Below are 25,681 nucleotides of genomic sequence, written 5' to 3'. Positions count from 1 at the left end.
ATAGTAGCACAGCCTGAGTTCTGTAAATCGATAGAGGTTAATCATGAAATTAGATCTCCGCCTACTCAAATAATTATAATTTCCCCAAAGAAAGAACTACATGTAAAGAACAGAGAAGTAAACATTTTTTTTTCAATTTTTTAATAAATAAATCACTTAATCTCAATAATTTAAAAAATACATGAACATTTTGATTGCAACATGTCTTTGTGCCCAGGCACACACACGTAAACTAAAATACCCTCTATGTAAATCTAATGCAGGAAAATATCAGAAAACAAAAAATTGTAACATGTGGTAGTGTTACACACATTAAAATTGCACATTATGAATCGTAAGACAAGGACACGTACAGTGTGAGATACAGCACAGAGGAGCTCTAACGGTGAGATGACGCCCCCTACAGTCTTTCCTCTGCTGCTGCAGAAGAGTGATGAGCTAGCTTATTCGTTTTGACATTCAGTGGTAACCAGTGCAGGATGTCTCTTTAAACGCAAATTAATAAATTCACATGACATTTAAATCATTAAGTGAGGTACTGTCTAAATTCAGATTACTTGATTAACTTCATTCCTTTAATACTGATGCGACTGGTACCATGATTTTCAACGAGACATTAGAGATATTTAAAAAGAGTAACTGCAGATTTTAGGTATCACACCTGTATGGACAGACATAGAATCAGGATTAAAATACATGTATCCTCTATTAACTACAGCAGAGAGAAGGTTTGCACTTCAATCAGAAACTGAATCTGCCATTCATAATAAGCTCAATTTGAATAGAGTCAGCTGTAGTGTCAACTAAAGGAAAGATGGAGGATGTCTTAAATCCTCCTATCAAGGAAATGTAGCAACACATAAAAAGAAAAACACCATTTACAGTTGAAACCTCAGATTTGGTCCATGTGATTGACACAATTAAAGAAAGGCAAGCGTGAGGTTCAAAGTGCAAACGTGAATGAGTGTCAACAGAGAGAGTGAAGCTTTTTTCTCTTTTCTTTCGTTTGCACATCTTCAAGATCAGGTGCATTAAAAGCATCAGAGCTGGGGGGGTTATCCAGTTCTTTGTGCTCCTCTAAGAATTAAGAAAAGGCTTCAGGGTTGTTGACTGAACAGTGAAGGGCTTCATTAATATAACCTACAACTACACGTTATGTGTTTTAAATAAGACCTTATACAATAATCTCATCGCTATTGTACCTAGTGTACATGCTTGAAGAACATGTCCTTCATAACAATGCCAGAATGGAACTGATGAAGATCCTCGCCCTGCATGAAGAGGGTTGATTCTGCTGAATCGAGAAAGAGAAACATTTGGTCCAACAGTCTGCGTCATATCATGTGCATTAAAATAAGAGAGTTCCTGAATGGACTAATAAGACTTGACTTCTGCTCCTCGTGACGCTGCTGCCGGCTGAGTAACAGTCAGTGCCCACAGGGGCCGCTGGGGCCCTGAGGTCGCTCTCTGTTCATGGGACTGTTTTGAGCTCGACCCGGGGAACCCATCTGTGTGTGGTTACTCTCCACAGCACCGGAGCCAGCAGCAAACTGAGAGTGGTGACACTGAGAATCAGCAGGTACACCTGAGCGGAGGGAGACACATTAAAACACAGGAAAACTGCAACTTACACATGACACCACCCCCTCCCATTAATCCTCTCATCAAAGTTATGCAGCTCCTCTCTACGGAGGCCGCCATGTTTTTTTACAGTAGTCCAGACTGGACAAACTAAACACCTTTTGAGTTTTTATGACAACTGAAGGCTAGTACAGGTTCTCTTCCATGTTTGGAAGCTGAGGGTGAGTTTAGGGGTGTTCAGCTGCAACATGAAACTTCACCACTAGATGTCACTAAATTCTACACACTGAACCTTTAAATAATTCAAATTTGCACTGGGGGAAAATAACTTTAAAAACTTGGAAAAAAAAAGTCAGAACTGACCTCTCTGGAGATGATGCCAGCTCGACGTGCACGGCTGCTCAGGACGAAGGAGAACTCGCTGACCTGCGCAAGTCCGGCTGAGACGATCCATCGTATGTGTCGAGAGCCCGGAGGTAGGATCGCTGAGAGCACCAGCACAGCCATGAAAAACTGGAAGGACATGAGGGGTAAAGGAGAAACGGGAAGGAGTGAGAGTGCGTCATGGTGCACTCTGGGAAATCAAAAGAGCAAATGCGACAAACGAGTTGTACCTTCATAATGACGAGAGTGAATGTGAGCACCAGCAGGATGGTGAGCTCATACAGCACGAACGTCGGGAACACGTGGAGACCTGCAGCGACACAAAAACACACACAATGAGCAAGTTTCACTGTTAATGCTGCAAAAGTCTCACGATAATAAAAGTAAGATCAGTCATAGATGGCAATGTTGGTTCTGACCAATAGAGGCAAAGAAGATGATAACGAGGAAATCCCTGATTGGCTCGATGCATCCCGTGACCTCTGTGGTGACCATGTGACCCTGTGTGGACAGCAACGCTCCAGCCAGGAAACAGCCCAGCTCCATAGAAATGTCAAGATACTCCGTTACCTAGGGAACCCGTCAGGAGGAGAGAAAAACTAAAATCAGACATTTGTCAAAGGAGTTTGGGAAATCTGAAGAAAAGAACATACCGTCAGCATGAAAAAGACAAACGCTGCCATCCCAAGCACCAGGATCTCCTTGTTGCCTTTGCTCTCAGCGTGCAGCTTCTTGTAATACGGACCAATCACGAATTTCTTGAGAAGCAAACACAGCAGCAGCACGGCAGCGAGGGACACCAGGACCTGGAGCAGGAGGTACAGCACGCGCAGGCCTTCAAACAGGAGGCTGTGGTGCAGAGCAGAAGTAACAATGGGTTTTACAAAGCTGTGTTTGTGTCCATGCATGTGTGTGTGTGTGTGATTAGAGGGAAGATGACACACGCAAGAGCAAAAGCTAACTGACCTGTCCATGTCTCCACTCTGTGCCTGGATCAGAGTCGGCATGACAGCGATGAAGAGGCCGAGCTGAACATCCTGCATCACCAACATCCCAAGAAGAACACTGCTGTAGTCCGAGTCACCTGTCTCACCCACACACACACACACTTGGTCATTCTTGGGGGCAATATATAATAATATAATATAATATATACTTAACATTTCATTTCCAACCCTTAAAGCTCATTTATGCTCAATGTTAGATATGCAAATGAGGCTGAGCCAAGTGAGGTAAGTCAATTTTCTAACCACAGGAATCAGTTCACTGCTTACCTTTATGTCATTTAAGGTTATCCACCAGACTTTAAGTGGTTTAATTTCAATTAAATCTGGAAAGATTTCACTTTTGATTCATGGTGTCTGTTGATTACCTTCTTTGTCCACTCTGCTCCCTCCTGCGAGGAAGCGGGACACGAGTGGAGTGCTGGACAGGGACAGACAGGTGGAGATGAAGACCGTCTGGGTGGGTCGAATATGCAAGGCTTGTCCCCACAACAAACCGGCCCCCACCATCAGCAGACTCAGGTAGCACGTCCCCTGAACTGACGTCTTCCAAACCTACAAACCCACACACAGTTGAAAATCAGAATTTCAGTATTCAAAAGTTTTCATACTTATACCTGCTTTTAGTAGGTATATATACTTAAAAGTATGAAAACTCGAACAGGATAAAAAATGTAATTAACTAAAACATTCAGGGACATTTAAGTATTTTGATGAGAAGGCTTTCTTTCATCTACTTTATTAGGTAACGATTTCCATATTACAAGGAAGGTACCTTCGCAAAGTATGAAGAAAGAGAAGCAGGAGTTACTGAAGAAAGAAACAGAAATGAAGTTCCTTCATGTCAGAGAAAGTCGACGATGTATCAAATTAAAATACTAAAAATAATAAGTCAAACAGGCATCCTACATAAACCACAAAATGTTGAGAGTGAAATTCTAAATCTAAATCAATGAGAACAGGACCCCCAGAAAAAAGAGACGGAAAAAACTACATTTCTTTGCATTTTCATGTCTCTTTCAAAACATTTGGTGTTTATTTAAATGACTTGTAAATCCCTTTTGTTTACCTTTCGAAGGCGCTCAGGTGAGAACTCCAGTCCCACCACAAAGAGAGTGAAGAACACACCCAGCTCCCCAAGAGTCTCCACCTGCACCATCGACTGGAACAGAGAGTGAGACAATGACATCAACAACTAACCCAGGAGTAACTTTAGACTGGTCTCGTATTCAGACACCCAGTCACACACACCCTGATGCTGTTGAGGCCAGAAGGACCAAGCAGGACCCCACAGATGACGTATCCAAACATTGGAGGCAGACCTACTAAAGAGCAGATCCAGCCGCAAGGTAAAGACAGCATCACCACGGTCACCAAGTCCTGCACAAACACAAAGCAACAAAAAGGTGAAATAGTATTAAAGAGGTAGAATATGTCTTACTCCGACCATTATTAAATAATAAATCACAAGTTTCCTGACCTATAGCCAGGATGAAATAGGAGTAACTGACCTTGATGAAGTGGTGGTCAACTCTCGGCATCGTGGAGTCTCGTGGTTTAGTCAGAACGTACTGGTTGCTCTGCGAGTCGATGAGCATGCTAAGCCCCATGTCATCCTCCACTTCCTTGTGCCTGGACTTGTTTTTCCTCTTCCCTCCGTTCTCCTCATCTTCCTCCACTCTCAGCACTGCCTCTACGTTCACTCCTTTCATCTAGACACAAAACCCAGAGTGAGAAAGGACAAAATCGGATGCTTTGTTGATAACATGTGTGTTGAACTGCCAGCTAAAAAGTTTTTACACATGTGAGGTATAAAAGCTGGGACCAACTCTGTATCATGTTTGTGCTGATTCTAGCATCCTGACTATTTTTTTCCCAAGTGGAATCTTGTTTGATGACTGTGAAAGGTTTTGCTTCCGACCTGTTTGTTGTTGTCGAAGACGTGCTCCTCGATCTCCTCCTCCAGTCGGTCTGCTGCCTTCCGGACATCCTCCAGGATTTCATCTAGCATGGACAGAGTCTTGTTCTGGGCCAAAGCGCTCTTCACAGCCTCCTGCTGGTGCTTCTCTGCAGCCACCAGCTCCATGTACTCCTGCTCCTCCTGAAGGGAGAGAAGAGAACAAGCATTAGCTGACAAACCAGGGAAACACAAACTGAATACACACATAGGGCATAAAGCATACAATTATAGATATTACTCTGCACTTGATGCAGGGCTTAGGGATATAGTTTAAATTGGCATATATCAAAATATGACAAATGGATCCAAACATATAACTAAAATCAAACTTTACTGACTCATTTTGATACTTTCATATTTGCACATATTTGATTTCACATGCTCTCTGTTTTATTTAACAATATAAAGTCTCTTTGTTATAAGTACTATGTAAAAATTTACAGAATAAAGTATGAACCAGACTCCTGACACAGTGCCCATGAAAACACAGGTGACCTCACCCCTCACCTTTATGGCCGCCTCCCTGAGGGCCTCCAGCCTCTGTCTGCTGCTCTCCTTCATGTTCACCACGTCCTTGTAGTCGCCCTGCAGCGCCCTCTGCAGGCTGTGCACCGCCTGGAACACCAGGTGCTCGCTCTCATTCAGCTCTTTCTGGAAAACCTCCAGAGTGTGAACCTGAATGCACACAGAGAGAAATACCAGTCAGTCGGCTGTAAAGTATGTGACATGCTCTTTTACTGGAGCCTCTGTATACAGTCTTTATTTATGAGCAGTTGATAAGAGCAGTTTAGTCATTTAAAAGAGTTCCAAGGAACACTCGAACAACTATCGTGTCCCAGCAGCTTGTAGCAACTTAAGAAGGAGCTAACTTGCCTTGCCTTCAGCCCATTGTCTAAACCGCAACTGAATTAATTAGTCAATTAATCAATTGACATCAAATGAATCAGCAACAATTCTGAACTCATCTATTTATCTTTACAGTCACAAATTTACCTAAATGCTTGTTCCATTGTTCTCCAGTGTGAGAAATCACTGTTTTTTCTATGTTTGGATATTTGTAAGTGTAAATCAGTTGGTTTTAATTGAATTTCTTAATCACAAAAATAGATCACTGGTAATACATAGTGAAATTAAACATTAAAGTTACTCTAACCTCGTCTTTTTGAACCATCAGTATGAAATATGAACTTGTGCTGGAGTGAGGTTTTTGTGTTGACCGTATGTGTCAACAACACAAACAAAGACACCACCCGGACGAGGTCCCCTTATGTGTAACACATTATAAGAACTGCACCAGAGTGATGGGCTATAAAAATAAATATACAGACATTAACTGATCTAAACAAAGGCCCTTTCTTGCATCTGGTAGTTAGTTTCAGTCTGGTACCTGGAAGTGCCTCTCGGACTCCGACAGCGCCAGGTCTCTTCCAACAGCATCGGCAGCGGCAGCCAGCTTCTTGACAACCACATTCTTCTGACGCAGGAGACCAACCATGCGCTTGCAGTTGTTGGCCACCCAGCTGTGGCCTTGTTTGACCCCCTTGCTCCGGTAGAGGTGGATGGCATTCTTGGCCACCTGGTCCCTCTGCAGCACAGCGGCTGCACTTGCCAGGCCAAGGCACAGCAGCCAATAGACAACCTGCATCCAAACCTCTGCTGCTGCCTTCCGCAGAGTGTGATCAGGAGGAGGAGACCTGGGGGGTGGATGAGACAGAGCGAGACAAATTACAGTCTGAAGGGCACAGTGCTTACAATAATCAACAGACATTTCTAGAACGTCATTAAGCAGAGCACGATCCTCCACCAAGCCCCAATAGTCCCCTTAAATTCAATCACACTTTCACACTTTCATAGATATCAGTCCCCTGAACATGTCTGTTCTTTTTTTTAAATCAAGACCCATTAATTATTTTCTGACAAAACAAAGGAAGTGTTTCAAACTGACCTACTGTATCTTGCAACTTTAAAGAAAGAGAAAATAAAGTCTATGGATCCGACCCCTGATCCTGATCCGCAATTGAATTTAATAGGGTCTTGTATGACCAGTACCACATACCACCACCAAGTTTCGTGGTAATTCATTAGGTAGTTTTTTGTGTAATCTTGCTAACAAACAAACCAACAATCAAGCTGACAGGGGTGAAAAAGTAAAAATGTAGGAACACAGTAAATTCCCTTCGTCCCCTTTAAAGAACAGATAGTAATTTTTCCTTTTCATGTTCGACAAAAGGCTTCATGTAGAAAATCTCTTTTATCTGGGCCACTGTGTGCTTTTGCGAGACACTTCCAGAGAGGCTTTAGTCTTTGGGCCGGGTGTGGTTACTGTGGAACAGCTTTAACAACAGCTGTGGACACACGCCTGTGGCCTGTGCTGTGAGTGGCTGACAGCACCTTGTAGAGCTGTAGGGCCACTTCACTTGACTCTGCACGTCACATGTCAAAATTCCTGTTGTACTCTATGCGGCAATTCTGCCCAAGCTTGGAATTCAAATGTCTAAGAGCTGTGCCAACTAAAGAAGCTGCTGCTTGGTTACACATGAATCTCTGAGTACACCAAATATCTGTAGTGAACTTAAAACCAAGCTGGTCTGGACCTTTGTGAGCATGAGTCCCACTGAGTGATGGTGATGTTAACTTTCCAAACTCCTCCTCTGTCCGTCTCCCTGGACGGCCGCCACTCTGCTACTGTTGCTGGAAATCAATAGCACCTCTGTTTGGGATCTGGCTCCTGAAAAGAGCAAGCACACACACACACACAGTCACACAAACACACACACAAACACACAGAAACAGACACATAGAGAGAAATAACCTCAGTTCCTTCAATTTGAAAATGTTATAAATGTTATATAGTCATATTTAAACCTATTAGATTTGAGGGCACACACACTTTCAAATTACAGAAATATTTATCTTCCCAGTTTCTCTTTTCACCTTTAACAAAACTGCTGTACGAGCCCAAACATCTGCTCCAGTAAAAATACAAGTAGGAATACGAGGTAATGAAAACAACCCATTAAAAGGTAAACATCCTGGATCCTCAGTTTACTCAAGTGGAAGTTACTTCAGGAAGTTAGTACGTGTGGTGTCACGCTGTGTGTGTGTACGATATGCTTTAAATCATGTTAGTTTGTAATGCTGGTGTTTCATTCACTGTTGGTGGATTTGTGTCACAATGCTGATCTTAAAACATCCTAAAACAGACATGTACGTAAAAACCTAATCTAAAAAGTAACTATAGTTGTAGAAATGTGGTGTAAAATTTAGAACAGCAGTGATTAGCTGATTCATAGATTAGTTGATTGAAGGGAAATCAATAGTCAATATTAGTCATTTATCATAAATACATAACATTTGATTACTCTAGGATCTTATATGTGAGAATTTGGACAAGATAAGACATTTAATGCCTTGCATAGTGTAATACTGTGCATTCATAACTATTTTCTCAAGATTAATCAATATTAAATCAGCAGAAAGAGGTTTTAATTGCTCGCTATTTTGATCAATGAATCTTAATCATTTTGACATGTTATTAAGTCAAGCATAAACATGACAACAACATAAATATCACTGCACTTTGGAATGTCAAGGATGTACTTTTTATTAAGTAATCAGCAGATTAATATTGTATTGACATAATTCTTGGTTGTTGTCAACAGTGTAATATTTGGCTGAAATATGGTGGAGTACAAGTTTATAATGCAAACAAATGACAACAATCAAGTAAAACTGTCATGTAATGTGTTTTCTTCCACAAACTTTTGCATGCACACATTTGTATAAAACATAAACAGACCTTTCAAATTGAGTGCAAAGAAAACACACACTCAGACTCACACATACACACACCGGACTTACCCGGAAATCACTCACAATCTCAATCCCGGATCCCTGACTTCCCTCCACGGATCCACATCAATGTCTGACAGAGGAGTGAAAGTTCCCGAGGAGGAGGCTGCAGCTACCGGGGAGAACCGAGCTGTGTCCCGGCTCCTGGACTGAGGAAGAGGCCGAAAGAAGAAGAAGAGGAAGAAGAGGAGAACAATCATGTGGCTGTGCCTCGGTGGTGACTCCCCCCCTCCTCCTCCTCCTCCTCTGCCACATAACTGCTGCTGAAGGCGATGCAGGCGTTCACCGGTTCACTCCGGTGACTCAACTCCAGTGTTTACTCCGGGAACCAGCAGCTAGCAGCTAGCAGAGGGGGAGGCTAGCGACACCAGCACCCAGGTGAGCGACCACTTCTCCCGGGGGGGACCACGACCGTGTCACCGCTGAATCGAGCCTCCCGGAGCTCAGCCGGTGTGTTGTGAAGTTAGTGGTGGTTTAGCTCCGGGCTGTCACACACTTATTGTAACACAACCCGACAGCTGCTAGCATAACTTCGGGAGCTAGCGTTAGCACCGCGTCACCACCATCATCATCACCATCATCATCATCACAAACACTGGTTTTTAATGGGATCCGTGCACAGATGACTTCCTAATGTTGATCAGGTTTGATATTGGGAGTTGTAGTTTTCAGGTGTGTGGGGGGGTTTAATAGAGGCTGTCACCGGGTTCATTTGCCTGGAACACGTCGGATCACTTGTTACACATCAGGTGGTTTATTTTTTGTTAACACAACATCGCTGTTTGAACTAGTTTAACGGAGTTAACTGGGTCAAACCTTCAGAAAATCCGTGCTAGTTATACCCGAGCTATTTAAAACATATTTATCCTCCAATCACAGGTCGGGTTGATCGCTCTTAAATTAAGTGTTATACCGAAAGTGTTAACTACAAATGCAGAAAGCTAAAGTTAGATCTGTAACACTGGGGCCTGTGAGCTCGCAGCGTCTCTCAACTACATTTCCCATGAGCACCGGCGCCGCAACAGTAGCGCATTCGTTTCGCGCATGCGCACCGGCGGTAATTGGATATATCAACTTGGGGCAATAACAGCGGGTGATAAAATGGTAGGTGATCTTTTATAAAACCATCCCACACACCGGCTCCATGGCCCCGGTACACTGGTGGGAACAGCCGCTGGGGGGGGGGGGGGGGTCCGAGTGTCCTCAGCCAAGTGTCGCAGTGTCAGGGCTGATGTGTGTCGGTGCTGTGGAGGGAGGGTGGGGGGGCAGAGATGTGGAAGGAAGGTCAGTTGTTGGTATTTTGAGAGAGCAGCACGTACCTTTCCCTTTATGGTAGCTGGAGCCCCGGGGTCAGAGAGAGAGAGAGAGAGAGAGAGAGGGAGGGAGAGAGAGAGGGGCTGCAGGATCACACGTCCCCCTCCTCCTCCTCCCACTCACTCCTCATAGGGACACGGAGGTCGCCAAGCAGCGACCGGCCTGTCACCGGTCACCGAGGGTCCGATCCCCGGGTGGATCAGATCCGCTGCTCTGCATACAACGTGCAAGCCTCCCGATCAGGATCCGGATCAGGACGAGGTGTCAGGGTTTCCCCTCGATCCACTTCCTCTAACCCTCACGCTGCTGCGGTCAGAAGGAGTCTTTACTTCTTCATTCACAACTCCAGCAGTCAGGACACGTTTTACACAACATCCAGCTGTTATTAGTGTGTATTTCCGGGTTTGCAGTCAGTCAGGAGAGTTGAATTAAAAATCCTCCATCTCTTATTCAAATGCATTAGAAAGTTGAAGCTGTGAATATTGATGTGCAGCCTCAGCTCGACGTGCACATCTCTGCACCCCATGTTTTCATATAACTTGTCCTCGGGACCCTTGACCTGATTGGGCCCCATTGTCATCTGTGATTAGCAATCCCTTTTTATGGTACTTTTATTTATGTGCAAACTGTTTATTAATGTCCACCACTTAAGCACAAAAAAGTCTATTTTTAAAAATCTGACAGTACTTTAAATAACGTTGCAGTTCATGGCTCCGTCATCTCACGGACTGCAGTTTACGTATAGAGGAGGAGGAGACGGAAAAAGGAGAAAAAAGAGTGATGGAGGATCCCTCCCGAAGATTTTGTGGTTTCAGGATTCCTGTCTGATAGAAACGAGAAAATTATTCCACTTTTATTTTTGGAAAATTGATTTTAAATATATCTTGTTATTAATCAATATCAAATCAAGTAAATTGTGAACAAACATCAGTCACTTTATTCCCCACACAGGCTGCTATCGCTTCTTAAGGCAGATGGATACGAACCCTTAAACAAGTTATTGACATAAAAAAGTTATTACACCCAATGCAATTAATATTCCAGTGCAGGAACTATGATAGGTTTACAGTTTCTGTTAGTGTCTCCTTAATAGGAGGCCATAGTTTGTCCTATAACATGTTACTCCAACCCCGTGTCTTCTTTTACAGCACAAGTTGAGGTCATCGCAGAAGGACAAGGTTCGGCAGTTCATGTCTTTCTCACAGGCTGGGGAGAGGACAGCCGTGTACTGCCTGACGCAGAATGACTGGAAACTAGAAGTCGCCACAGACAACTACTTCCAAAACCCAGACCTCTACTACAAAGAATCCATGAAAACCCTGGTGGACCGCAAGAGGCTGGAGCAGCTGTACACCCGATATAAAGGCAAGTGTTTCCGACCCTAACGTTAACGTCGGACAGTTTTGTTCTGTCGCGTCTGTCGCACTTGTGCATTGTTTTGCCCTCTCTTCCCCTTCAGACCCCCAGGATGACGATAAGATCGGCATTGATGGGATCCAGCAGTTCTGCGACGACCTGATCCTGGACCCAGCTAGCATGAGCATACTTGTGGTGGCGTGGAAGTTCCGGGCGGCCACGCAGTGCGAGTTCAGCAGGAAAGAGTTTGTGGACGGCATGTCGGAGCTAGGGTGAGCAACACGGATACTGCAACCTACAATAATCAGGGATGCTACTGCATTCTTTATATAGCTGTAGTTAAGAAAAACACATTAATGTCAGAGTTTATTAAAGTGTGTAACTTTGCCGTTTGTTTCTACGAGTAAAATATATTGGATCTTAAACTGAATGTGTTACTTATGAACTTAAATGGTCACAAACCTCAGATTTCATTGGCTCATTTCTTGTGTACACATCTCTACTTCTCCCTATGAGAAGATTTAAGTTTTTTTAATCGTCTGTTTGTCCTCATTGTCTCCCGCAGCTGTGACAGTCCTGAAAAGCTCAAGACTATCCTTCCCAGACTGGAGCAGGAGCTGAAAGACACAGCAAAGTTCCGAGACTTCTACCAGTTTACCTTCAGCTTTGCCAAGAACCCCGGCCAGAAAGGTTTAGGTAAAACTGTTTGATAGATTTTTCCACCCAAAAATATCTTGCTGTTTTTCGAAAGTTCACCTGTGTCTTAATCTAAAAGACACCAAATCTAATCTGATAACTTTCCACTGTAGACCTGGAGATGGCTGTGGCTTATTGGAATCTAGTTCTCACAGATCGCTTTAAGTTCTTGGATCTCTGGAACCGGTTCCTGGTGGTGAGTGTTGTCACATATGCAATGAGGTTTATTTTTTTCACTCTTTTAAAGTTATTTAAACTGTGTGTCTCTTAGTTAGCATGTTATTTGAACTTTATGACTAGATTCATACAGTTCTATTTAGATGTTTGTTACTTCCACCTCATTTAAACACATTAAGGATCAGAAGTTTTTAGAAAAAACTTTTCACACAGACAACCCCAGCTCCAAAATGCCCAACATCAGTCTGGCGATGTCAACAACAATATTACAATTATTATAATTTTCACTAAGTTAATATGTGTTATAATGTTAGACTTGCGTGATTCTTCGCTGCATTCAGGAGCATCACAAGCGGTCGATACCCAAGGACACATGGAACCTCCTCCTGGACTTTGGCAATATGATTGCAGACGACATGTCAAACTATGACGAGGAAGGTGAGTTTATTAAAGACTGTTGAAGTGATATTAAATTCCCTGTCTGAGCAGATTCTCAAGTGAATGTGATCTAATCAAATGTTCTGTAGTAAAAGACCTCACTCAGTCTATCATGGTGAAACAGTAACATACTTCTGCATTAACATAAACGAATACAATTTCCACTGGGGAAACACAAGACCACTAAACTGTCATATTATCGTACACCTGAAAAAATCTTTCAAAGATGACATAGTAAAAGAGAGTGCTCTTTGTAGTATTGTTTATACTCACACTTTTCCAAAATATGATCTACTTTGTAAACGATTGTGTTTAGGTTCATTTGTGAAGACTATTGGTTCGAAGCACAATCTTTTGTTTGAGATTTTCTTTTTAAAACTAACCTGCTGGTTTATTGTGGAGGGAAACAAGCTAATAACCCCAGCATCCTGTAAAGTCATTGTATTAGATTGCGTCTAGAATTAATATCCTGTCTCCTCTCCTCAGGGGCATGGCCTGTCCTCATAGATGACTTTGTGGAGTTTGCCCGGCCGATCGTGACGGGGATTAAACGCAGCTTCACATAATGTTTGTCCCGGCTTCATGCAGCGGATGGACTTTGTGTTTCTTCCAGTTTCTCTTTTTCTTTGACTGAGAATTTTTATACAAATGAGCCAAAAAGACACTTAAACTTCTCAATAAGCTCGTCCGTGGCTTGTTGTTGAGATTGTTCTTCCAAACTGCAGATGATGCCTTGGGTGAGGAGTGACCTGGCAAGGAGGGAAATCAACATGAGATGAATGCTGACAGGGACAGACTGTATTTGCAATATGCATATGATGGGTACCAAAAAACTCGACACTCAAGGGTAAATCACAGATGGGTGCAGCTTTGAACTGCTGCTGTGGACATGGCTCACTTACCTCCACCCTCGGCACAGTGAGGAGGGGCAGTCAAAGTGAGCGTCCAGCACATGCAGGGGATTCAGTGGAAGATGCAGTAGCAGGACGTTGCTTCTCACTTTGTAAATTTCGAATGGAACGGTTTGTTTTAAATCTGCATGTTTTTGTCGGCTCGTGTGAAGCTGTGCCGTGGACGCTAAGGAGAGAGAAAGTAATCTACATTATTTTGACGGAGATTGTGAATGTGTAGATCTCTAACAATCACATTGCGAGTAGAGAAAGTGTGTGTGTGACGGGTGTGTGTGTGTGTGTGTGTGTTTGGGGCAGGGAGTTAAACAGATTGCCTCTTTTACAATACAATGCGAAATATTTTTGATTTGTTTTAATTAATATAAGAGTTAAAGTGATGGTGAAAAGGTTCAGAGACACGTTTTGTACTCAGACGGAGGATTGGATGGAGCAGCATGCTTTTTGAGCTCAGCACCAGCAGACTTGTTACAGTTGTAACACACCGTTCTCACTGAAATAAGAATAGAACAAAAATGTGTATCTGTGAAAACAGGTCATGACGTTTATAATCTTTGGAACATGAGAAGCATTTAGATTAAGATCCTACATTTTTTTAAATGCTGTTACATTTGTTAGTGTTGGTTTCCTTTAGTTTTGCAGTGTGTAAACTGCTGTACACAAACATAAACTGACTGGCACATTGACTGTTTTATTCTATTACTACAATCCAGGTAATAAGGACTTTGCCAACTCTGCAAACTGCACTGATTTACACTTTTTCTGTTGTTTTAGGATTTAAGTTTTTAATGAGTTTACACGACAGTAGGTTTCATTTACACTTTAGACTTTTTGAAATCAAAATCCACATCCAAGATAAGTTTGTTTACACAGCTTTAAGGTTTTAGTCTTTATTAGCAATTGTAGGGCAGAAGTGGTATGTTAAATCTCCATAGAGCTAATGCAGAGACGAACAGAGTTTATAAAGCTGGACAGGGCATCTCCACTTCCACCCTGTGTATAATCATGAAGTCAGAATATCCAGGATGCAAACCATCTTGTTGGAGCCAGTCTGCGTTATAGGGATCGTGGTTTAGAGCTGTCAATCATGGCATTTCACCCCATTTTGATATGACTTTAACTTTTGTAGTTTGGTCCATTTCCCATCCACTCACATGGAAGAGGCTGGGTTTAGGACCTATACTGCAACCAGCCACCAGGAGGTGTTCGAGACACGTTGGCTTCACTTTTGGCAGCACTCATTTCGTCCATCTATATATATATGAGAAAAACATGCCACTTTAAGAACACTGCTTGTTCTGCCATCAATGGGCTATAGCTAGATAGGGGTCACATGATTTGACCTTGTTACCCTTAGCGCTTAGTACAGCAATGCTTCTCCCATTTCAGTGTCATTATAAACACTAAACAAGTGTGTGTGTTAATTCCATCCATTCTCCGAGATTCAGAGTGTTACAGAAGGTAAAGAGCTCAGGTACCAGTCGGCTCACAGCAGGCAGCCTCCTGTACTAACACAATTATGAACCCTACCTAAGCTTTCTGTTCTAACTGGCGACGAGCCAAGTGTTGTCATCATGATCAAACCTTTGCCATGTGAGATATAGGTGGATGAGTTCCCTCTCAACAGCCAACTGCAGGGGGAGATTATTACTTTTCAATTCTCATTATTATGCAGACATGAGTCCCTGATAAACCACAGTGGTGATCATGAATGTAGCCTTCATGAAATTGAGTGAAATCTGGATAGAAGTTAATTATGATTTCTGTCCCAGATTGAATGTCATCTTCACAATGACGGCAGAAAAGACTTCAGTGTTGCTTCAGTGAGATATATAATCTGTCAGTTCTGTTGAAATGTGTGTAAACCGATCACAGTCAGGACGACAGTGATGTGGTGTGAGAGCTAAGAAAGAAAATGTGACATCTTTCAGTATTCAGTGCTAATATGGTACATTACCGACGAGTCTACTTGTCAAATATGTGATCAACTGTTTTTAGTCATGCAAATCATTCTCATCAGAACAGTGTTATATTTACCAGCAAGGAAACTGGTAGGTCCTATTGACAGAATATTATGTTTTGTCACAGAAACGTACCTTTCATTGTTTTCTTTCAGAAAGTTGTCAATAAAGCATGTTGTTTTTAAAACGTCTCATTCATTCCAACAAGGTAGATCTGAAACAAGGTGACCTGCTGATTGGTTTAGATTTCAAATACAAATGTGTCCTGGATCGATAATCTTTTCAGACCTGTTCCAGAATAAAATGGGTTCATTCTTGGGCCAGGTCCCACCCCCCCACAGAATTTAACATAAATCGGTTGAGCAGTATTTGTGTAATCTAATCTAAAAATCTAAGAAAGAATTATTCAAATGCTGAGATTTGGGTTTCAAAACAAACCTCTTCACTCCATCACTTTTTTTGTTGGTCTGACATGAATATTTAATTTCGTTTCGATAAAAGTCTTTTGTAAAACTGCTAAAGTGCAGCAGGTTTTTATCCAGGCACAAAAACGGTCTGATTTAAGAGATACGCAATTTGGACATAAGTAGTGAATGGACATGAAAAAAAAATCTCCATCTTCCTATAGACTACCACTGGCCTTCAGTGTGTGTTTGAGAGTGTGTGTAAAATGTGTGTGTGCTAACAGTTGCCTCTTATCGGCTAAATTCCTCCATGTCATCATTGTTGGCTCTCATGGTATCGCACTGTCTACTGTTACTCTGACTATGTTAAGGGCCACATACAAGAAGGTGAAGGGCCAAGTGAAATGTGCATAATAGGTCGTGAATAACAGATTTGCGTCAAATCTGAGGATTAAAGGAAGGAGGGAAACTCCCGGATGTGCTGCACATGACTGTCATGCTGATTAGCTGATGTCAGAGCAGGAGATGATTCATGAAAAAAGTTTTAAATAGTGAGGTACAGATTAGAGAGGCTCAGTGGTTAGAGTGGTTGTAGAGGAGCATCAACTGGGATCATGCTCCATTCTTACCCTCCTCTTACGGGACGGGTGGGATGTCAACAAAGTCCGGCACCAGCTGACCAGCCCAGCAGCACATGAGCATCTCTTCTTCCAGTGCATCCAGCCCCCTCCCTTTACCCCTTCACACCCAGCTTATAGCCCCTGGGGCCATGGGGATTGCCTTTTTAGGAGACACCTAATCACTGCTGAAGTCACCACCGCCCCAACACAAAGAAGCTGTGGCTGATAGAGAGATGCTTTTGTGTGTTTGTGTATGCGTGTGAGTCCACCCTTAATTAGAGACACGCAGAGAGCTCTGATGGTTGGAAGTACAGAAGATTAATACAAAGAAGAGACAGAGTCTTTGGTAGTTCCACGTCTAGTAGGAATCTTAGTGGGCTGTTTGAATTCTACAGGAGTTAAGATTCAGATCTGTTTGGACCAGGAGTCGTCCAAATCCCGGGAGAGCTCATTCGAGAGATCTTGACTTGATCAGCAGGGACGAGCTCACAGGAGTGGAGCCCCGGACATCATGGAGAAATTCAAGGCAGCCATGGTTCTGGGTGCTGTTGGCGATGCCTTGGGCTACAGGAAGGGCCGCTGGGAAGGCTGCATCTCAGGCAAGAAGATCCAGGAGGAGCTGGCCTCCCTGGGAGGACTCGGGGCCCTGAAACTGGTCCCTGACAGCTGGCCCCTGAGTGATGCAACGCTGATGCTCATGACCACAGCAGAAGGTCTGATAACAGGTAGGAATAATGTCATAAAGAGGATTTTAGATAGTCTAAGAGGCAGATTACTGAGTGAAAATCACAGCAACTAATGTGATTCTTTCTCATTTTTAAAATGTTTGAAATGAAAATCGACAATTGTAACCTCAGCTATACCTACATGTTTATTTCCTTAGCTGTTAAGAAATGTATCACCACAACCCATCACATCCCTAAAATATATACACTAGGCTTTGAATCTTTCTACAGTTAGAAGAACCAGAATGGCTCCATCTAGTCAGTGTAGGCTGCTGACCCTGTACTGGGTGACCAAACCTGACGCACCATGAAACAGGACGTCAATGACAAAATCTATGTTAAAAATCCTTTGTATGAATACCGTCACCCAAATACCATCAGGAGTTACCAGGCCAGAATATTCTAAAATAGACCACTCTGGAAAAGCTGATCCCCACTTCTCCGTCACCGAACAATGGACAGACGACTCCGTAATCTGCCGCTATCATGTTCGGCTGCAGGTGCGGCTCAAAGCCAGTGACAGTGGTCCAGAGAAATGGTGGTGACATCTTTTGAGATTAGGAGGCCCTATTTAGCCACAATTCAACATGCCTGTACACACACACACACACACACACACACACACACACACACACACACACCAGACAGCAGTCAGCCCAAAGAGTATGGAGTGGAATAAATGTTGTTACTGTAAACACTGACTCTTCATACCAGCACGCAGACAAACAGCATGTACAAATAAATGCTATAGCAAAAACTTGGCAATTAGTAGAAAGCATACCACCGCCAACCGTCCACAAGCTGCACAAACCACAAACTGCACAAAATTCGAAACTCAGCAATCCCCTAAATTATCCATTAATGATTCCCTGGGAAATCATTAATGTAAAAAAGCATTTCTGGATTAGACCCGGATCTGGATCCACAATTGAATGGGTTCAGTCTTTGATCAGGTCCTATCCTTCCACCGAGCAAAACACTCAGTAGAGAGCAGACCTGCTTGAAATCAATCAAGCTGCACCGAATTTCACACACTCATAGATATCAGTTCCCTAAATGTGCCTTTTATTTTCCAAAGCTGAAAGACCCTGAATCTGCCTCCGTGTCCACCAGGATTTGTGGAAATCTTGCTGACAAACAAGCAAACACACTAATGGAGAAACCCTCTCAGCAGAGGTAATAAAAGCAAACTGGATCCTTTGTTAAAAGGAATTATTGGAACTCAACTAAAGGGACTTGGTCTTAAACATTATTACTCTTCTCTCAGCTCCCTCTTCATGTATGGAGGACTCCAGTTCTCTCCTGCCTCGCCCTCTGTGTAACTCAATCTGAACCACCGTCCAGTCACTAAGATGAAAGTTCCCGTCTTTCATCAAAACGCTTAACCACTAAATCTGGTGAGGCTTCTTTGTCAGCGCAGCTCTCTCTCTCTCTTTCACGCACACACACACACACAGTACACACATAAACAAACTCTGGCAGGGAGCTGGAGATTCTGCCCCTGGATCCCAATTTACCTCATGGTGTGTGGAACTGACTCCACTCGCCCCACAGGCATGCTGGTCCTAATCTGTGGTGAGGCAGGCTGAGGCTAAACTTAGCCCGCTCATCTCGCCTTGCATGCCAGTCATGAATGATCCTCAGTGTGTGTGTGTGTGTGTGTGTGTGTGTGTGTGTCCAGATTACTGGTGTCTGGAGGACCTGTACCGGGAGCTGGTGCGTCTCTATGTGGATGCCATGGTGTCCCTCCAGGGCAGAGCCCCTGATCCTGCCACAGTGGAGGGATGTGTTCACCTCAAACCTCACAACTTCCTGCTCGCCTGGCACACACCCTTCAATGAAAAAGGTTATTGAACATTTTTGAATTATATTAGATAATATTAGTCGCTCCAACATGACTGCATCACATGAACATGCTGTGCCTGTGTCCAGGGTCTGGATTCGGGGCAGCTGCTAAGGCCATGTGTGTTGGAATGAGATACTGGCAGCCGGAGAGACTAGAGAACCTGGTGGAGGTCAGCATTGAAATCGGCAGAATGACACACAACCATCCCACAGGTGACAGCGTTGGTGTTTCTTTTAACATATCTCAAAGAATCCAGTAACTACAGACATATCACTGTGCTGCTGATTCACTGTCAAGCATCTAGTTGTATTTTCAGAACATTGATTTAATACTTAATTCAATATTTGGTGACTTTGACGTGTCAGTAGACAGAACCATTGTGACTTGAAGTATCTCCCTTGTCTTCAGGTTTCCTTGGTTCCATGACGACAGCACTGTTTGCCTCCTACGCGATCCAGGGGAAATCCCCTGTGACCTGGGGCCGGGAGCTCATGAAGGTCATCCCTCGGGCAGAGGAGTACTGCAGGAAGACTATCCGACACATGTCAGGTTAGACTCTGTTTCTGTGTTAAAGTGAAGGAGGCGTCCTCGTTTGACAGCTTCGTTGAGTTAATCCAAGTCAGTTGAAGCTCCAGTGTAAAAAACAACATATTACAATGTGTTTGTTCACAGTGCAGTAATTTTCAGTTTCAGTCAGAGTTGTGTCTGCTGTTGTCAGTTCTGTGTGTGATTGTACATTTCTATGCAGAGTATCAGGAAAACTGGTTCTACTTTGAGGCCAAGTGGCAGTTTTACCTTGAAGAGAGACAGATAGAAACAGAAGAACAGAACAAACCTTTGTTCGCTGATCACTATAATGCTGAGGAGACAGACAAGGTAAGTTCAGACTCAGAAAACACCAAGACACACACGGATGGATTCACCTTCACATCTACTATTATCTGTATCCTTGTCTGCACAGATATATAAGCGTTGGAGCTCAGAGGGCCTTGCGGGTCGCAGGGGTCACGATGCCCCCATGATAGCCTACGACGCCCTTCTGGCTGCTGGTAGTGACTGGTCTGAGCTGTGTAAACGAGCCATGTTCCATGGAGGTGAGAAACACAGCACTCTGCACCTGCGAGACATTTTAAAAACTCATTTAACCCATGCTCTGCTCACTGTGTGCTCACTGCGTGTTGTTTCAGGTGAGAGTGAAGCCACAGGCCTGATCGCAGGTTGTCTCTATGGCCTCATGCACGGCCTGAGCCAGCAGGTTCCCCCAGGCCTTTACCAGGATCTGGACAAAAGACAGCGTCTGGAGGAGCTGGGGGAGGCGCTGTACAAGGCAGCAGCTACAGAGAAAATAGACAAGTAATCCTGATCTTCGCTGGCCTGAATCCTACTGGCTATCAGCGGAACTGCATATGACTCTAAAACTGCTTCCCTCTTTCCCACACCACCCTCTAGTCCTCCTTGGTAGTGTCTCAATTATCTTAATAGGCTTTCTGTTCTCTTCTGACCTATCTTGCCCTCTTCTCATCTGTGTTTGCTGCAGCCCACTGTCCACACATCTGACATGAATGTTTTCTACTAGATCATGACTCTCTTCTTACATCTGGAGTCAGTTTATAGCAAGGGGATCTGGCCCAGTTCAACCTCTTGGACAACTTAATCCTGCAAAGACTCATCTCGCTTAGAGCAACACTGTGTATTTTTTACTGAGCAACAGCGCCCTCTGAAGCCACACGTGCCGTCTAATTCTGTTGGGCTCAGGTCGGATTGAGTAGTCCCCACACACTGAACTGAAACACAACTGAAAGATGGATATTCCTTTTTCCCGAACACTAAGAGCTGCAGTATCAAACTCAGTATTGGAGATAAATGCTAAGGACTTCTTTGTCTTTTCAACTAATCTACAGCTCAGCGTAAAACTAAAAAAAAGCTGCATAGTTTTGCTTCAAATTTTAATAACAGAACTATGGGAAAGAAAATTCTCAAAACAGTTAATGAAGAATTGTGCACTAACAACCAGAAGATAATTTCCTTCCAATCCGTTCCTTCTCTTAGGCTAACCTGTATTAACATTAAGCACAAAGTTGTATTGTGGAGTAATTTTAGTAATTAATGGCTTCTGACAGTTGATTGTTAAGCTCTCAACATTAGGCTCATTAAACTAGATTTTATGCTTTTATCTAAAATATTAACTGAATCTAAGGCGCCCTACTGTATATCTATCTTTAGCTGATCAGTGCATGTAAATGTGGTTGAAATGATGAAATGATTATGCTGACCAGTATGAAGTTGTAGAATAGTAGTTGTTTTCTTTTAATATGTATCACTGTTTGCACTGTGATGCTGTTATCAGGTACACTTTATTGTAAAAGCACCACGACATGGTGAATATTAATATGACATGACAATTAAAATTGACTCAGATATTTGTTACGCATGACGTGCCTGTCTCTTTATCTTAACTGCAGATTGCTTCTTAATTTCCGGCCAGATTTCCTATTGTTGTTGCACAAATGTCCTCTATACTCCCCTGAACTAATCAGCCGTAACACGTCGGCACTGCTAAAACACTGCACTTCAAGTACTGTACTTTGCTGCATCTCAAGTGTAATTGATTAATAAGGAAAAATGAGAAGAGGAAAACATTTTAGAGATGACTCAGAGTAACAGTGGCTCGTTTTATATGGTCTCTGTGCTGTGAACAGCCAAATTTACTCTACTAGTATTATTTAGTTTCAGAGAGAAAGAAAGAACTTTGGCTACAGGGATTAAGTTTGACATGTCCTCTATTCTCCTTAGACCAGATTCTCGGAACACCATTATCAGCCCTGATGCCGGTATGTTGAGGAAGTTGGTTAGAGATCGCAACTGCCGTCCAGTGCTCCGAGGGATTTTTGAGACTCTCCTGCATTACCTAACACAGTGTCTGCCCGGGCGGTCCACCGTAAACAGAAACCTGGAGAAGCCGGAGTCTGGAACTGTGGCAGCCAGAAACACATCAAAAGATTGTCCTGGTCAGAGAACGAGAGGTTCCATGAAACATTCTCAGTTTCAGACCAATTCCACAATGATTCCGTTTCCTGAGGAGGATCGAAAGACGCAGAGAAACACTGAGACCGGTTCCAAGATCTTCAAAAAATTCCGGTCGGACCTGGGGATAGACCGATTGCTAAGCAGGTGTGGAGAAGACGTAGTTCCTCGGCGTCTCACCACATTCCAGCTCCTCCAATCTAAATTCACCAGGTCTACACCTAAACCTCCCATCACCCACCAGAGGGAGGTAGGAATCCTGTCCTCCAGCAGAGGTGTGGCAGGTAGAAGGAGCCACAACCATGACAGTGAGCGAGAGACGCACAAGACGGACCAAGCTAAAAGAGAAAAAGGACTGAAGAGGGGAGGCAGTGTGAAGGATATAGTTTCCAGGTTTGCAACAGCTGAGCATAAAGAAATGGGACTCAATATGCAGAAGAATCAGCCAATCAAACCAGGGGTCATTGGGCGAGGGATCCTCTTATCTTCTTTGATGGAGAGGTTTGAGAGCATTGCCACAGTGTGCAGGGGAAGAGACTTCAAATGTTCACTTAAAATATCCTCTGGGGGAAATGACAAGGCGGTGTCAGGCAGTATAAAACAGAAGGTGGCCTGTTACGAAAGAGGTCAACGAGAGGCAGCAGATCAAACTCTCCACAAACAAAACCGTCACAAGGTCATGAAAAGTAAACCTCTACAGCAGTTGAAGAGAAATCAAATTGCCAATAGGCAAGAGCAAAGACCAGAGCCGACAGTGGACAATCTAACAGAATCAGACACAAACCTGAGAGAAAAAAATTATTTGAAAGTAGAACAAATGAGACAAATGGGTTATCAGCTTCCAAATCCAAAGGTTGATCGTCACTGTTCATTAAAACATGTGAATAGCCAAGCTAACGATAGTCAAGCTACTAATAGTCAAAAAAACGATAGTCATGCTACGAATAGTCAAACTAACGATTGTCAAGCTACGAATGGTCAAACTGACGATAGTCAAGCTACGAATGGTCAAACTGACAAAAGTCAAGCCACGATTAGTCAAACTAACAATAGTCAAGCTACGAATGGTCAAACTGACGATAGTCAAGCTACGAATGGTCAAACTGACAAAAGTCAAGCAAAGAATAGTCAAACTAACGATAGTCAAGCTACGAATGGTCAAACTGACGATAGTCAAGCTACGAATGGTCATACTGACGATTGTCAAGCTACGAATGGTCAAACTGACGATAGTCAAGCTACGAATGGTCAAACTGACGATTGTCAAGCTACGAATGGTCAAACTGACAAAAGTCAAGCAAAGAATAGTCAAACTAACGATAGTCAAGCTACGAATGGTCAAACTGACGATAGTCAAGCTACGAATGGTCATACTGACGATTGTCAAGCTACGAATGGTCAAACTGACGATAGTCAAGCTACGAATAGTCAAACTGACGATTGTCAAGCTACGAATGGTCAAACTGACAAAAGTCAAGCAAAGAATAGTCAAACTAACGATAGTCAAGCTACGAATGGTCAAACTGACGATAGTCAAGCTACGAATGGTCATACTGACGATTGTCAAGCTACGAATGGTCAAACTGACGATAGTCAAGCTACGAATAGTCAAACTTACGATAGTCAAGCTACGGATAGTCAAACTTGCGATAGTCAAGCTACGAATAGTCAAGCTAACAATAATGACGTAAAGGACTGGATGTCTGGAGGGGAATGTGGTCAAATTCGGACCATAGCTAATGAAACCCAGTACATCACCAACAGGTTAAAATATGGACGTCAGCAGATGCTTTGTTTAATATCTGTCTCAGAGTGGGCATCACCAGAATCTTGCAGGCTGTCTCCGCTATCCGAACCCTCATTGAAAAGGCATGTGGCGGCCATTGTGACCTCTGCTTTTTGGTCCACATGTTTGGATTCCTCTCCGAAACAATATCTGCAAGAAACCAAGCCCGAGACCTCAGAGACGAAACCAAATGTGAAGAAAAACAGTCCTAGTGGAGCGCTGACATACTGTCACGGCGAGTTAGCTGCAGCTGAACTCGCAGATCTAGTAGCTGAAAGACGTACAAAACCTAAAGTTCAGGGACTATCCCCAGAAACAGGTCCTGACTCCATGGAGAGCAGAGCAGTAGAGGATCCAATTCACTCCAGAGCAGATGACATTCCGAGACTGCTGCGTAAATATGTCATCCCACGTGTTCACAGATTTCACTGTCATCAACAAGGTCCTGATCGATCTAATTCTTACTCTCAATCAGCTCCAGATAGAGAAACTGTAAGTCCACCGTCACAGTCTGATACTTCTACGACTGCTCCTAATGATGCATTAATGAAAATAGAGAATTTTGAATACATTGATATAAGCCATAACAATCATAGTATAACAAAGATGAAACCAGCAGAGGCTAAACCACTAGAAAAAGACAAGAAGGCTGCAGCGGCAGAAGAAGAAGTAACACTAGTGGACATTGAAGACACTAAAATGCAGCAAAGACTTTCTGAGGACACTGCCAACGAGGTTGAAGACAATAAGACCATCGATGTAACATTACCTGAGATTAAACCTGAGAAATACGAGACAATCCAGAGGCCAAAGTATACAACAATCAACTACGGGGATCCTTCAGTCAAACAAAAATATAAACCCAAAATCATACGTTTTACTGACACCTTCACTTTTTAGGTTGTTATCAATGAATGCACGTTGACGTACGGTCATAGAACTAGAATCAGTGTTTGCTGATCCTTCCACAGATATAATGTTGACTTATACATCAACAACAATCACAGCTGCAGCAGCAACAAGTAACACTGGTGTCTTTCTTTGTCTTTCCACAACCATGCATTGCATTGTTTAATCTGTAAAGTAAAACGTTTTATATCTGCAAACAAATGCCAATGCGGATACTGTATGTTGGTCTGTCTCTACAATAAAGAAAAACACAAGAAAAAGGAATTGCTAACTTTTATCTTGTGTCACAACAGTGTTGATTCAAAAAACATCTTTCATTGTAGTATGTTTGTTTTAAATTCCTTTGAGTGAATACGATATACATGAATAAAGGGGTTCTACAGAAGAACAAGGATCATTAATAGTAATAATATAACACTGATGACCTCAAAGTGACCTACAACAGTAAGACTGTTTGACCAGGAGCTTATCAAGGTTGAATTGTTGAAAACGGTTCTGTCAACATGGTTACTGTTTCTTTTTCTGCACAAAACAGTTTTCTCTCTACTTGAGAGAAAATAAACGGACCACTCTGCACTGCGTTTCAGCCTCTGTGTATTCTTCACGGTAACACAGTGTTATCTGTATAGGTAATAAATAAATAAAAAACATTAGCACACTCATAGTGGAATATAGTAATTTTGTATTGACCTCAATTATTCTGCATGAAACAGCTCCAATGTGATTTTGGTTCAGA

The 25,681-nt window shown here is 42.9% G+C and overlaps 3 protein-coding genes across 4 annotated transcripts; 2 read left to right on the top strand and 1 right to left on the bottom strand.

Moving 5' to 3' along the window:
• Window positions 1–161: 161 nt before the first annotated feature.
• On the bottom strand, window positions 162–9,306 carry tmco3 (transmembrane and coiled-coil domains 3). Of its 2 annotated transcripts, none has more exons than XM_061067832.1 (15): window positions 8,791–9,306; window positions 7,524–7,657; window positions 6,317–6,623; window positions 5,437–5,604; window positions 4,891–5,070; window positions 4,481–4,681; window positions 4,221–4,349; window positions 4,039–4,131; window positions 3,338–3,524; window positions 2,932–3,049; window positions 2,619–2,814; window positions 2,385–2,535; window positions 2,196–2,275; window positions 1,945–2,094; window positions 162–1,585 (listed from the first exon to the last, which is right to left on the bottom strand). In XM_061067832.1, the coding sequence occupies exons 3-15, from the start codon at window positions 6,572–6,574 to the stop codon at window positions 1,472–1,474; spliced, it is 2,025 nt and encodes a 674-aa protein (XP_060923815.1). In that variant the 5' UTR covers window positions 6,575–6,623; window positions 7,524–7,657; window positions 8,791–9,306; the 3' UTR covers window positions 162–1,471. The 2 variants fall into 2 exon arrangements, with proteins under 2 accessions (XP_060923815.1, XP_060923816.1); XM_061067833.1 differs by having other exon boundaries at window positions 8,806–9,306.
• On the top strand, window positions 8,807–15,818 carry dcun1d2b (DCN1, defective in cullin neddylation 1, domain containing 2b). The gene is made up of 7 exons (XM_061067835.1): window positions 8,807–9,159; window positions 11,244–11,460; window positions 11,555–11,723; window positions 12,017–12,147; window positions 12,261–12,343; window positions 12,666–12,762; window positions 13,249–15,818. Exons 2-7 carry the CDS (start codon window positions 11,286–11,288, stop codon window positions 13,326–13,328), a joined length of 735 nt encoding a protein of 244 aa, XP_060923818.1. The 5' UTR covers window positions 8,807–9,159; window positions 11,244–11,285; the 3' UTR covers window positions 13,329–15,818.
• Window positions 15,819–17,166: 1,348 nt separating this feature from the next.
• Window positions 17,167–20,583, top strand: adprhl1 (ADP-ribosylhydrolase like 1). Its single transcript, XM_061068886.1, has 7 exons — window positions 17,167–17,380; window positions 19,062–19,226; window positions 19,313–19,438; window positions 19,635–19,775; window positions 19,975–20,102; window positions 20,188–20,320; window positions 20,414–20,583. The coding sequence occupies exons 1-7, from the start codon at window positions 17,167–17,169 to the stop codon at window positions 20,581–20,583; spliced, it is 1,077 nt and encodes a 358-aa protein (XP_060924869.1).
• Window positions 20,584–25,681: the final 5,098 nt, after the last annotated feature.

Source organism: Limanda limanda, chromosome 3 (genome assembly GCF_963576545.1).
Source record: "Limanda limanda chromosome 3, fLimLim1.1, whole genome shotgun sequence".
Classification (NCBI taxonomy): Eukaryota; Metazoa; Chordata; class Actinopteri; order Pleuronectiformes; family Pleuronectidae; genus Limanda; species Limanda limanda.
This window is presented reverse-complemented; position numbering and strand designations above follow the sequence as displayed.

What these genes read in the sequence shown, in the direction of transcription:
- tmco3 (XM_061067832.1), bottom strand. Translation starts at nt 6,574, where the DNA reads ATGCAGGTTGTCTATTGGCTGCTGTGCCTTGGCCTGGCAAGTGCAGCC. An exon ending in CAGAGTGGAGACATGGACAG is followed by an intron (nt 2,815 to 2,931) that starts GTCAGTTAGCTT and finishes TCTGCACCACAG; the next exon opens with CCTCCTGTTTGAAGGCCTGC. An exon ending in TCACTCTCGTCATTATGAAG is followed by an intron (nt 2,095 to 2,195) that starts GTACAACTCGTT and finishes ATGTCCTTCCAG; the next exon opens with TTTTTCATGGCTGTGCTGGT.
- dcun1d2b (XM_061067835.1), top strand. Translation starts at nt 11,286, where the DNA reads ATGTCTTTCTCACAGGCTGGGGAGAGGACAGCCGTGTACTGCCTGACG. An exon ending in GCTGTACACCCGATATAAAG is followed by an intron (nt 11,461 to 11,554) that starts GCAAGTGTTTCC and finishes CTTCCCCTTCAG; the next exon opens with ACCCCCAGGATGACGATAAG. An exon ending in CCCCGGCCAGAAAGGTTTAG is followed by an intron (nt 12,148 to 12,260) that starts GTAAAACTGTTT and finishes TTTCCACTGTAG; the next exon opens with ACCTGGAGATGGCTGTGGCT.
- adprhl1 (XM_061068886.1), top strand. Translation starts at nt 17,167, where the DNA reads ATGGAGAAATTCAAGGCAGCCATGGTTCTGGGTGCTGTTGGCGATGCC. An exon ending in CACACCCTTCAATGAAAAAG is followed by an intron (nt 19,227 to 19,312) that starts GTTATTGAACAT and finishes GCCTGTGTCCAG; the next exon opens with GGTCTGGATTCGGGGCAGCT. An exon ending in GACTATCCGACACATGTCAG is followed by an intron (nt 19,776 to 19,974) that starts GTTAGACTCTGT and finishes ATTTCTATGCAG; the next exon opens with AGTATCAGGAAAACTGGTTC.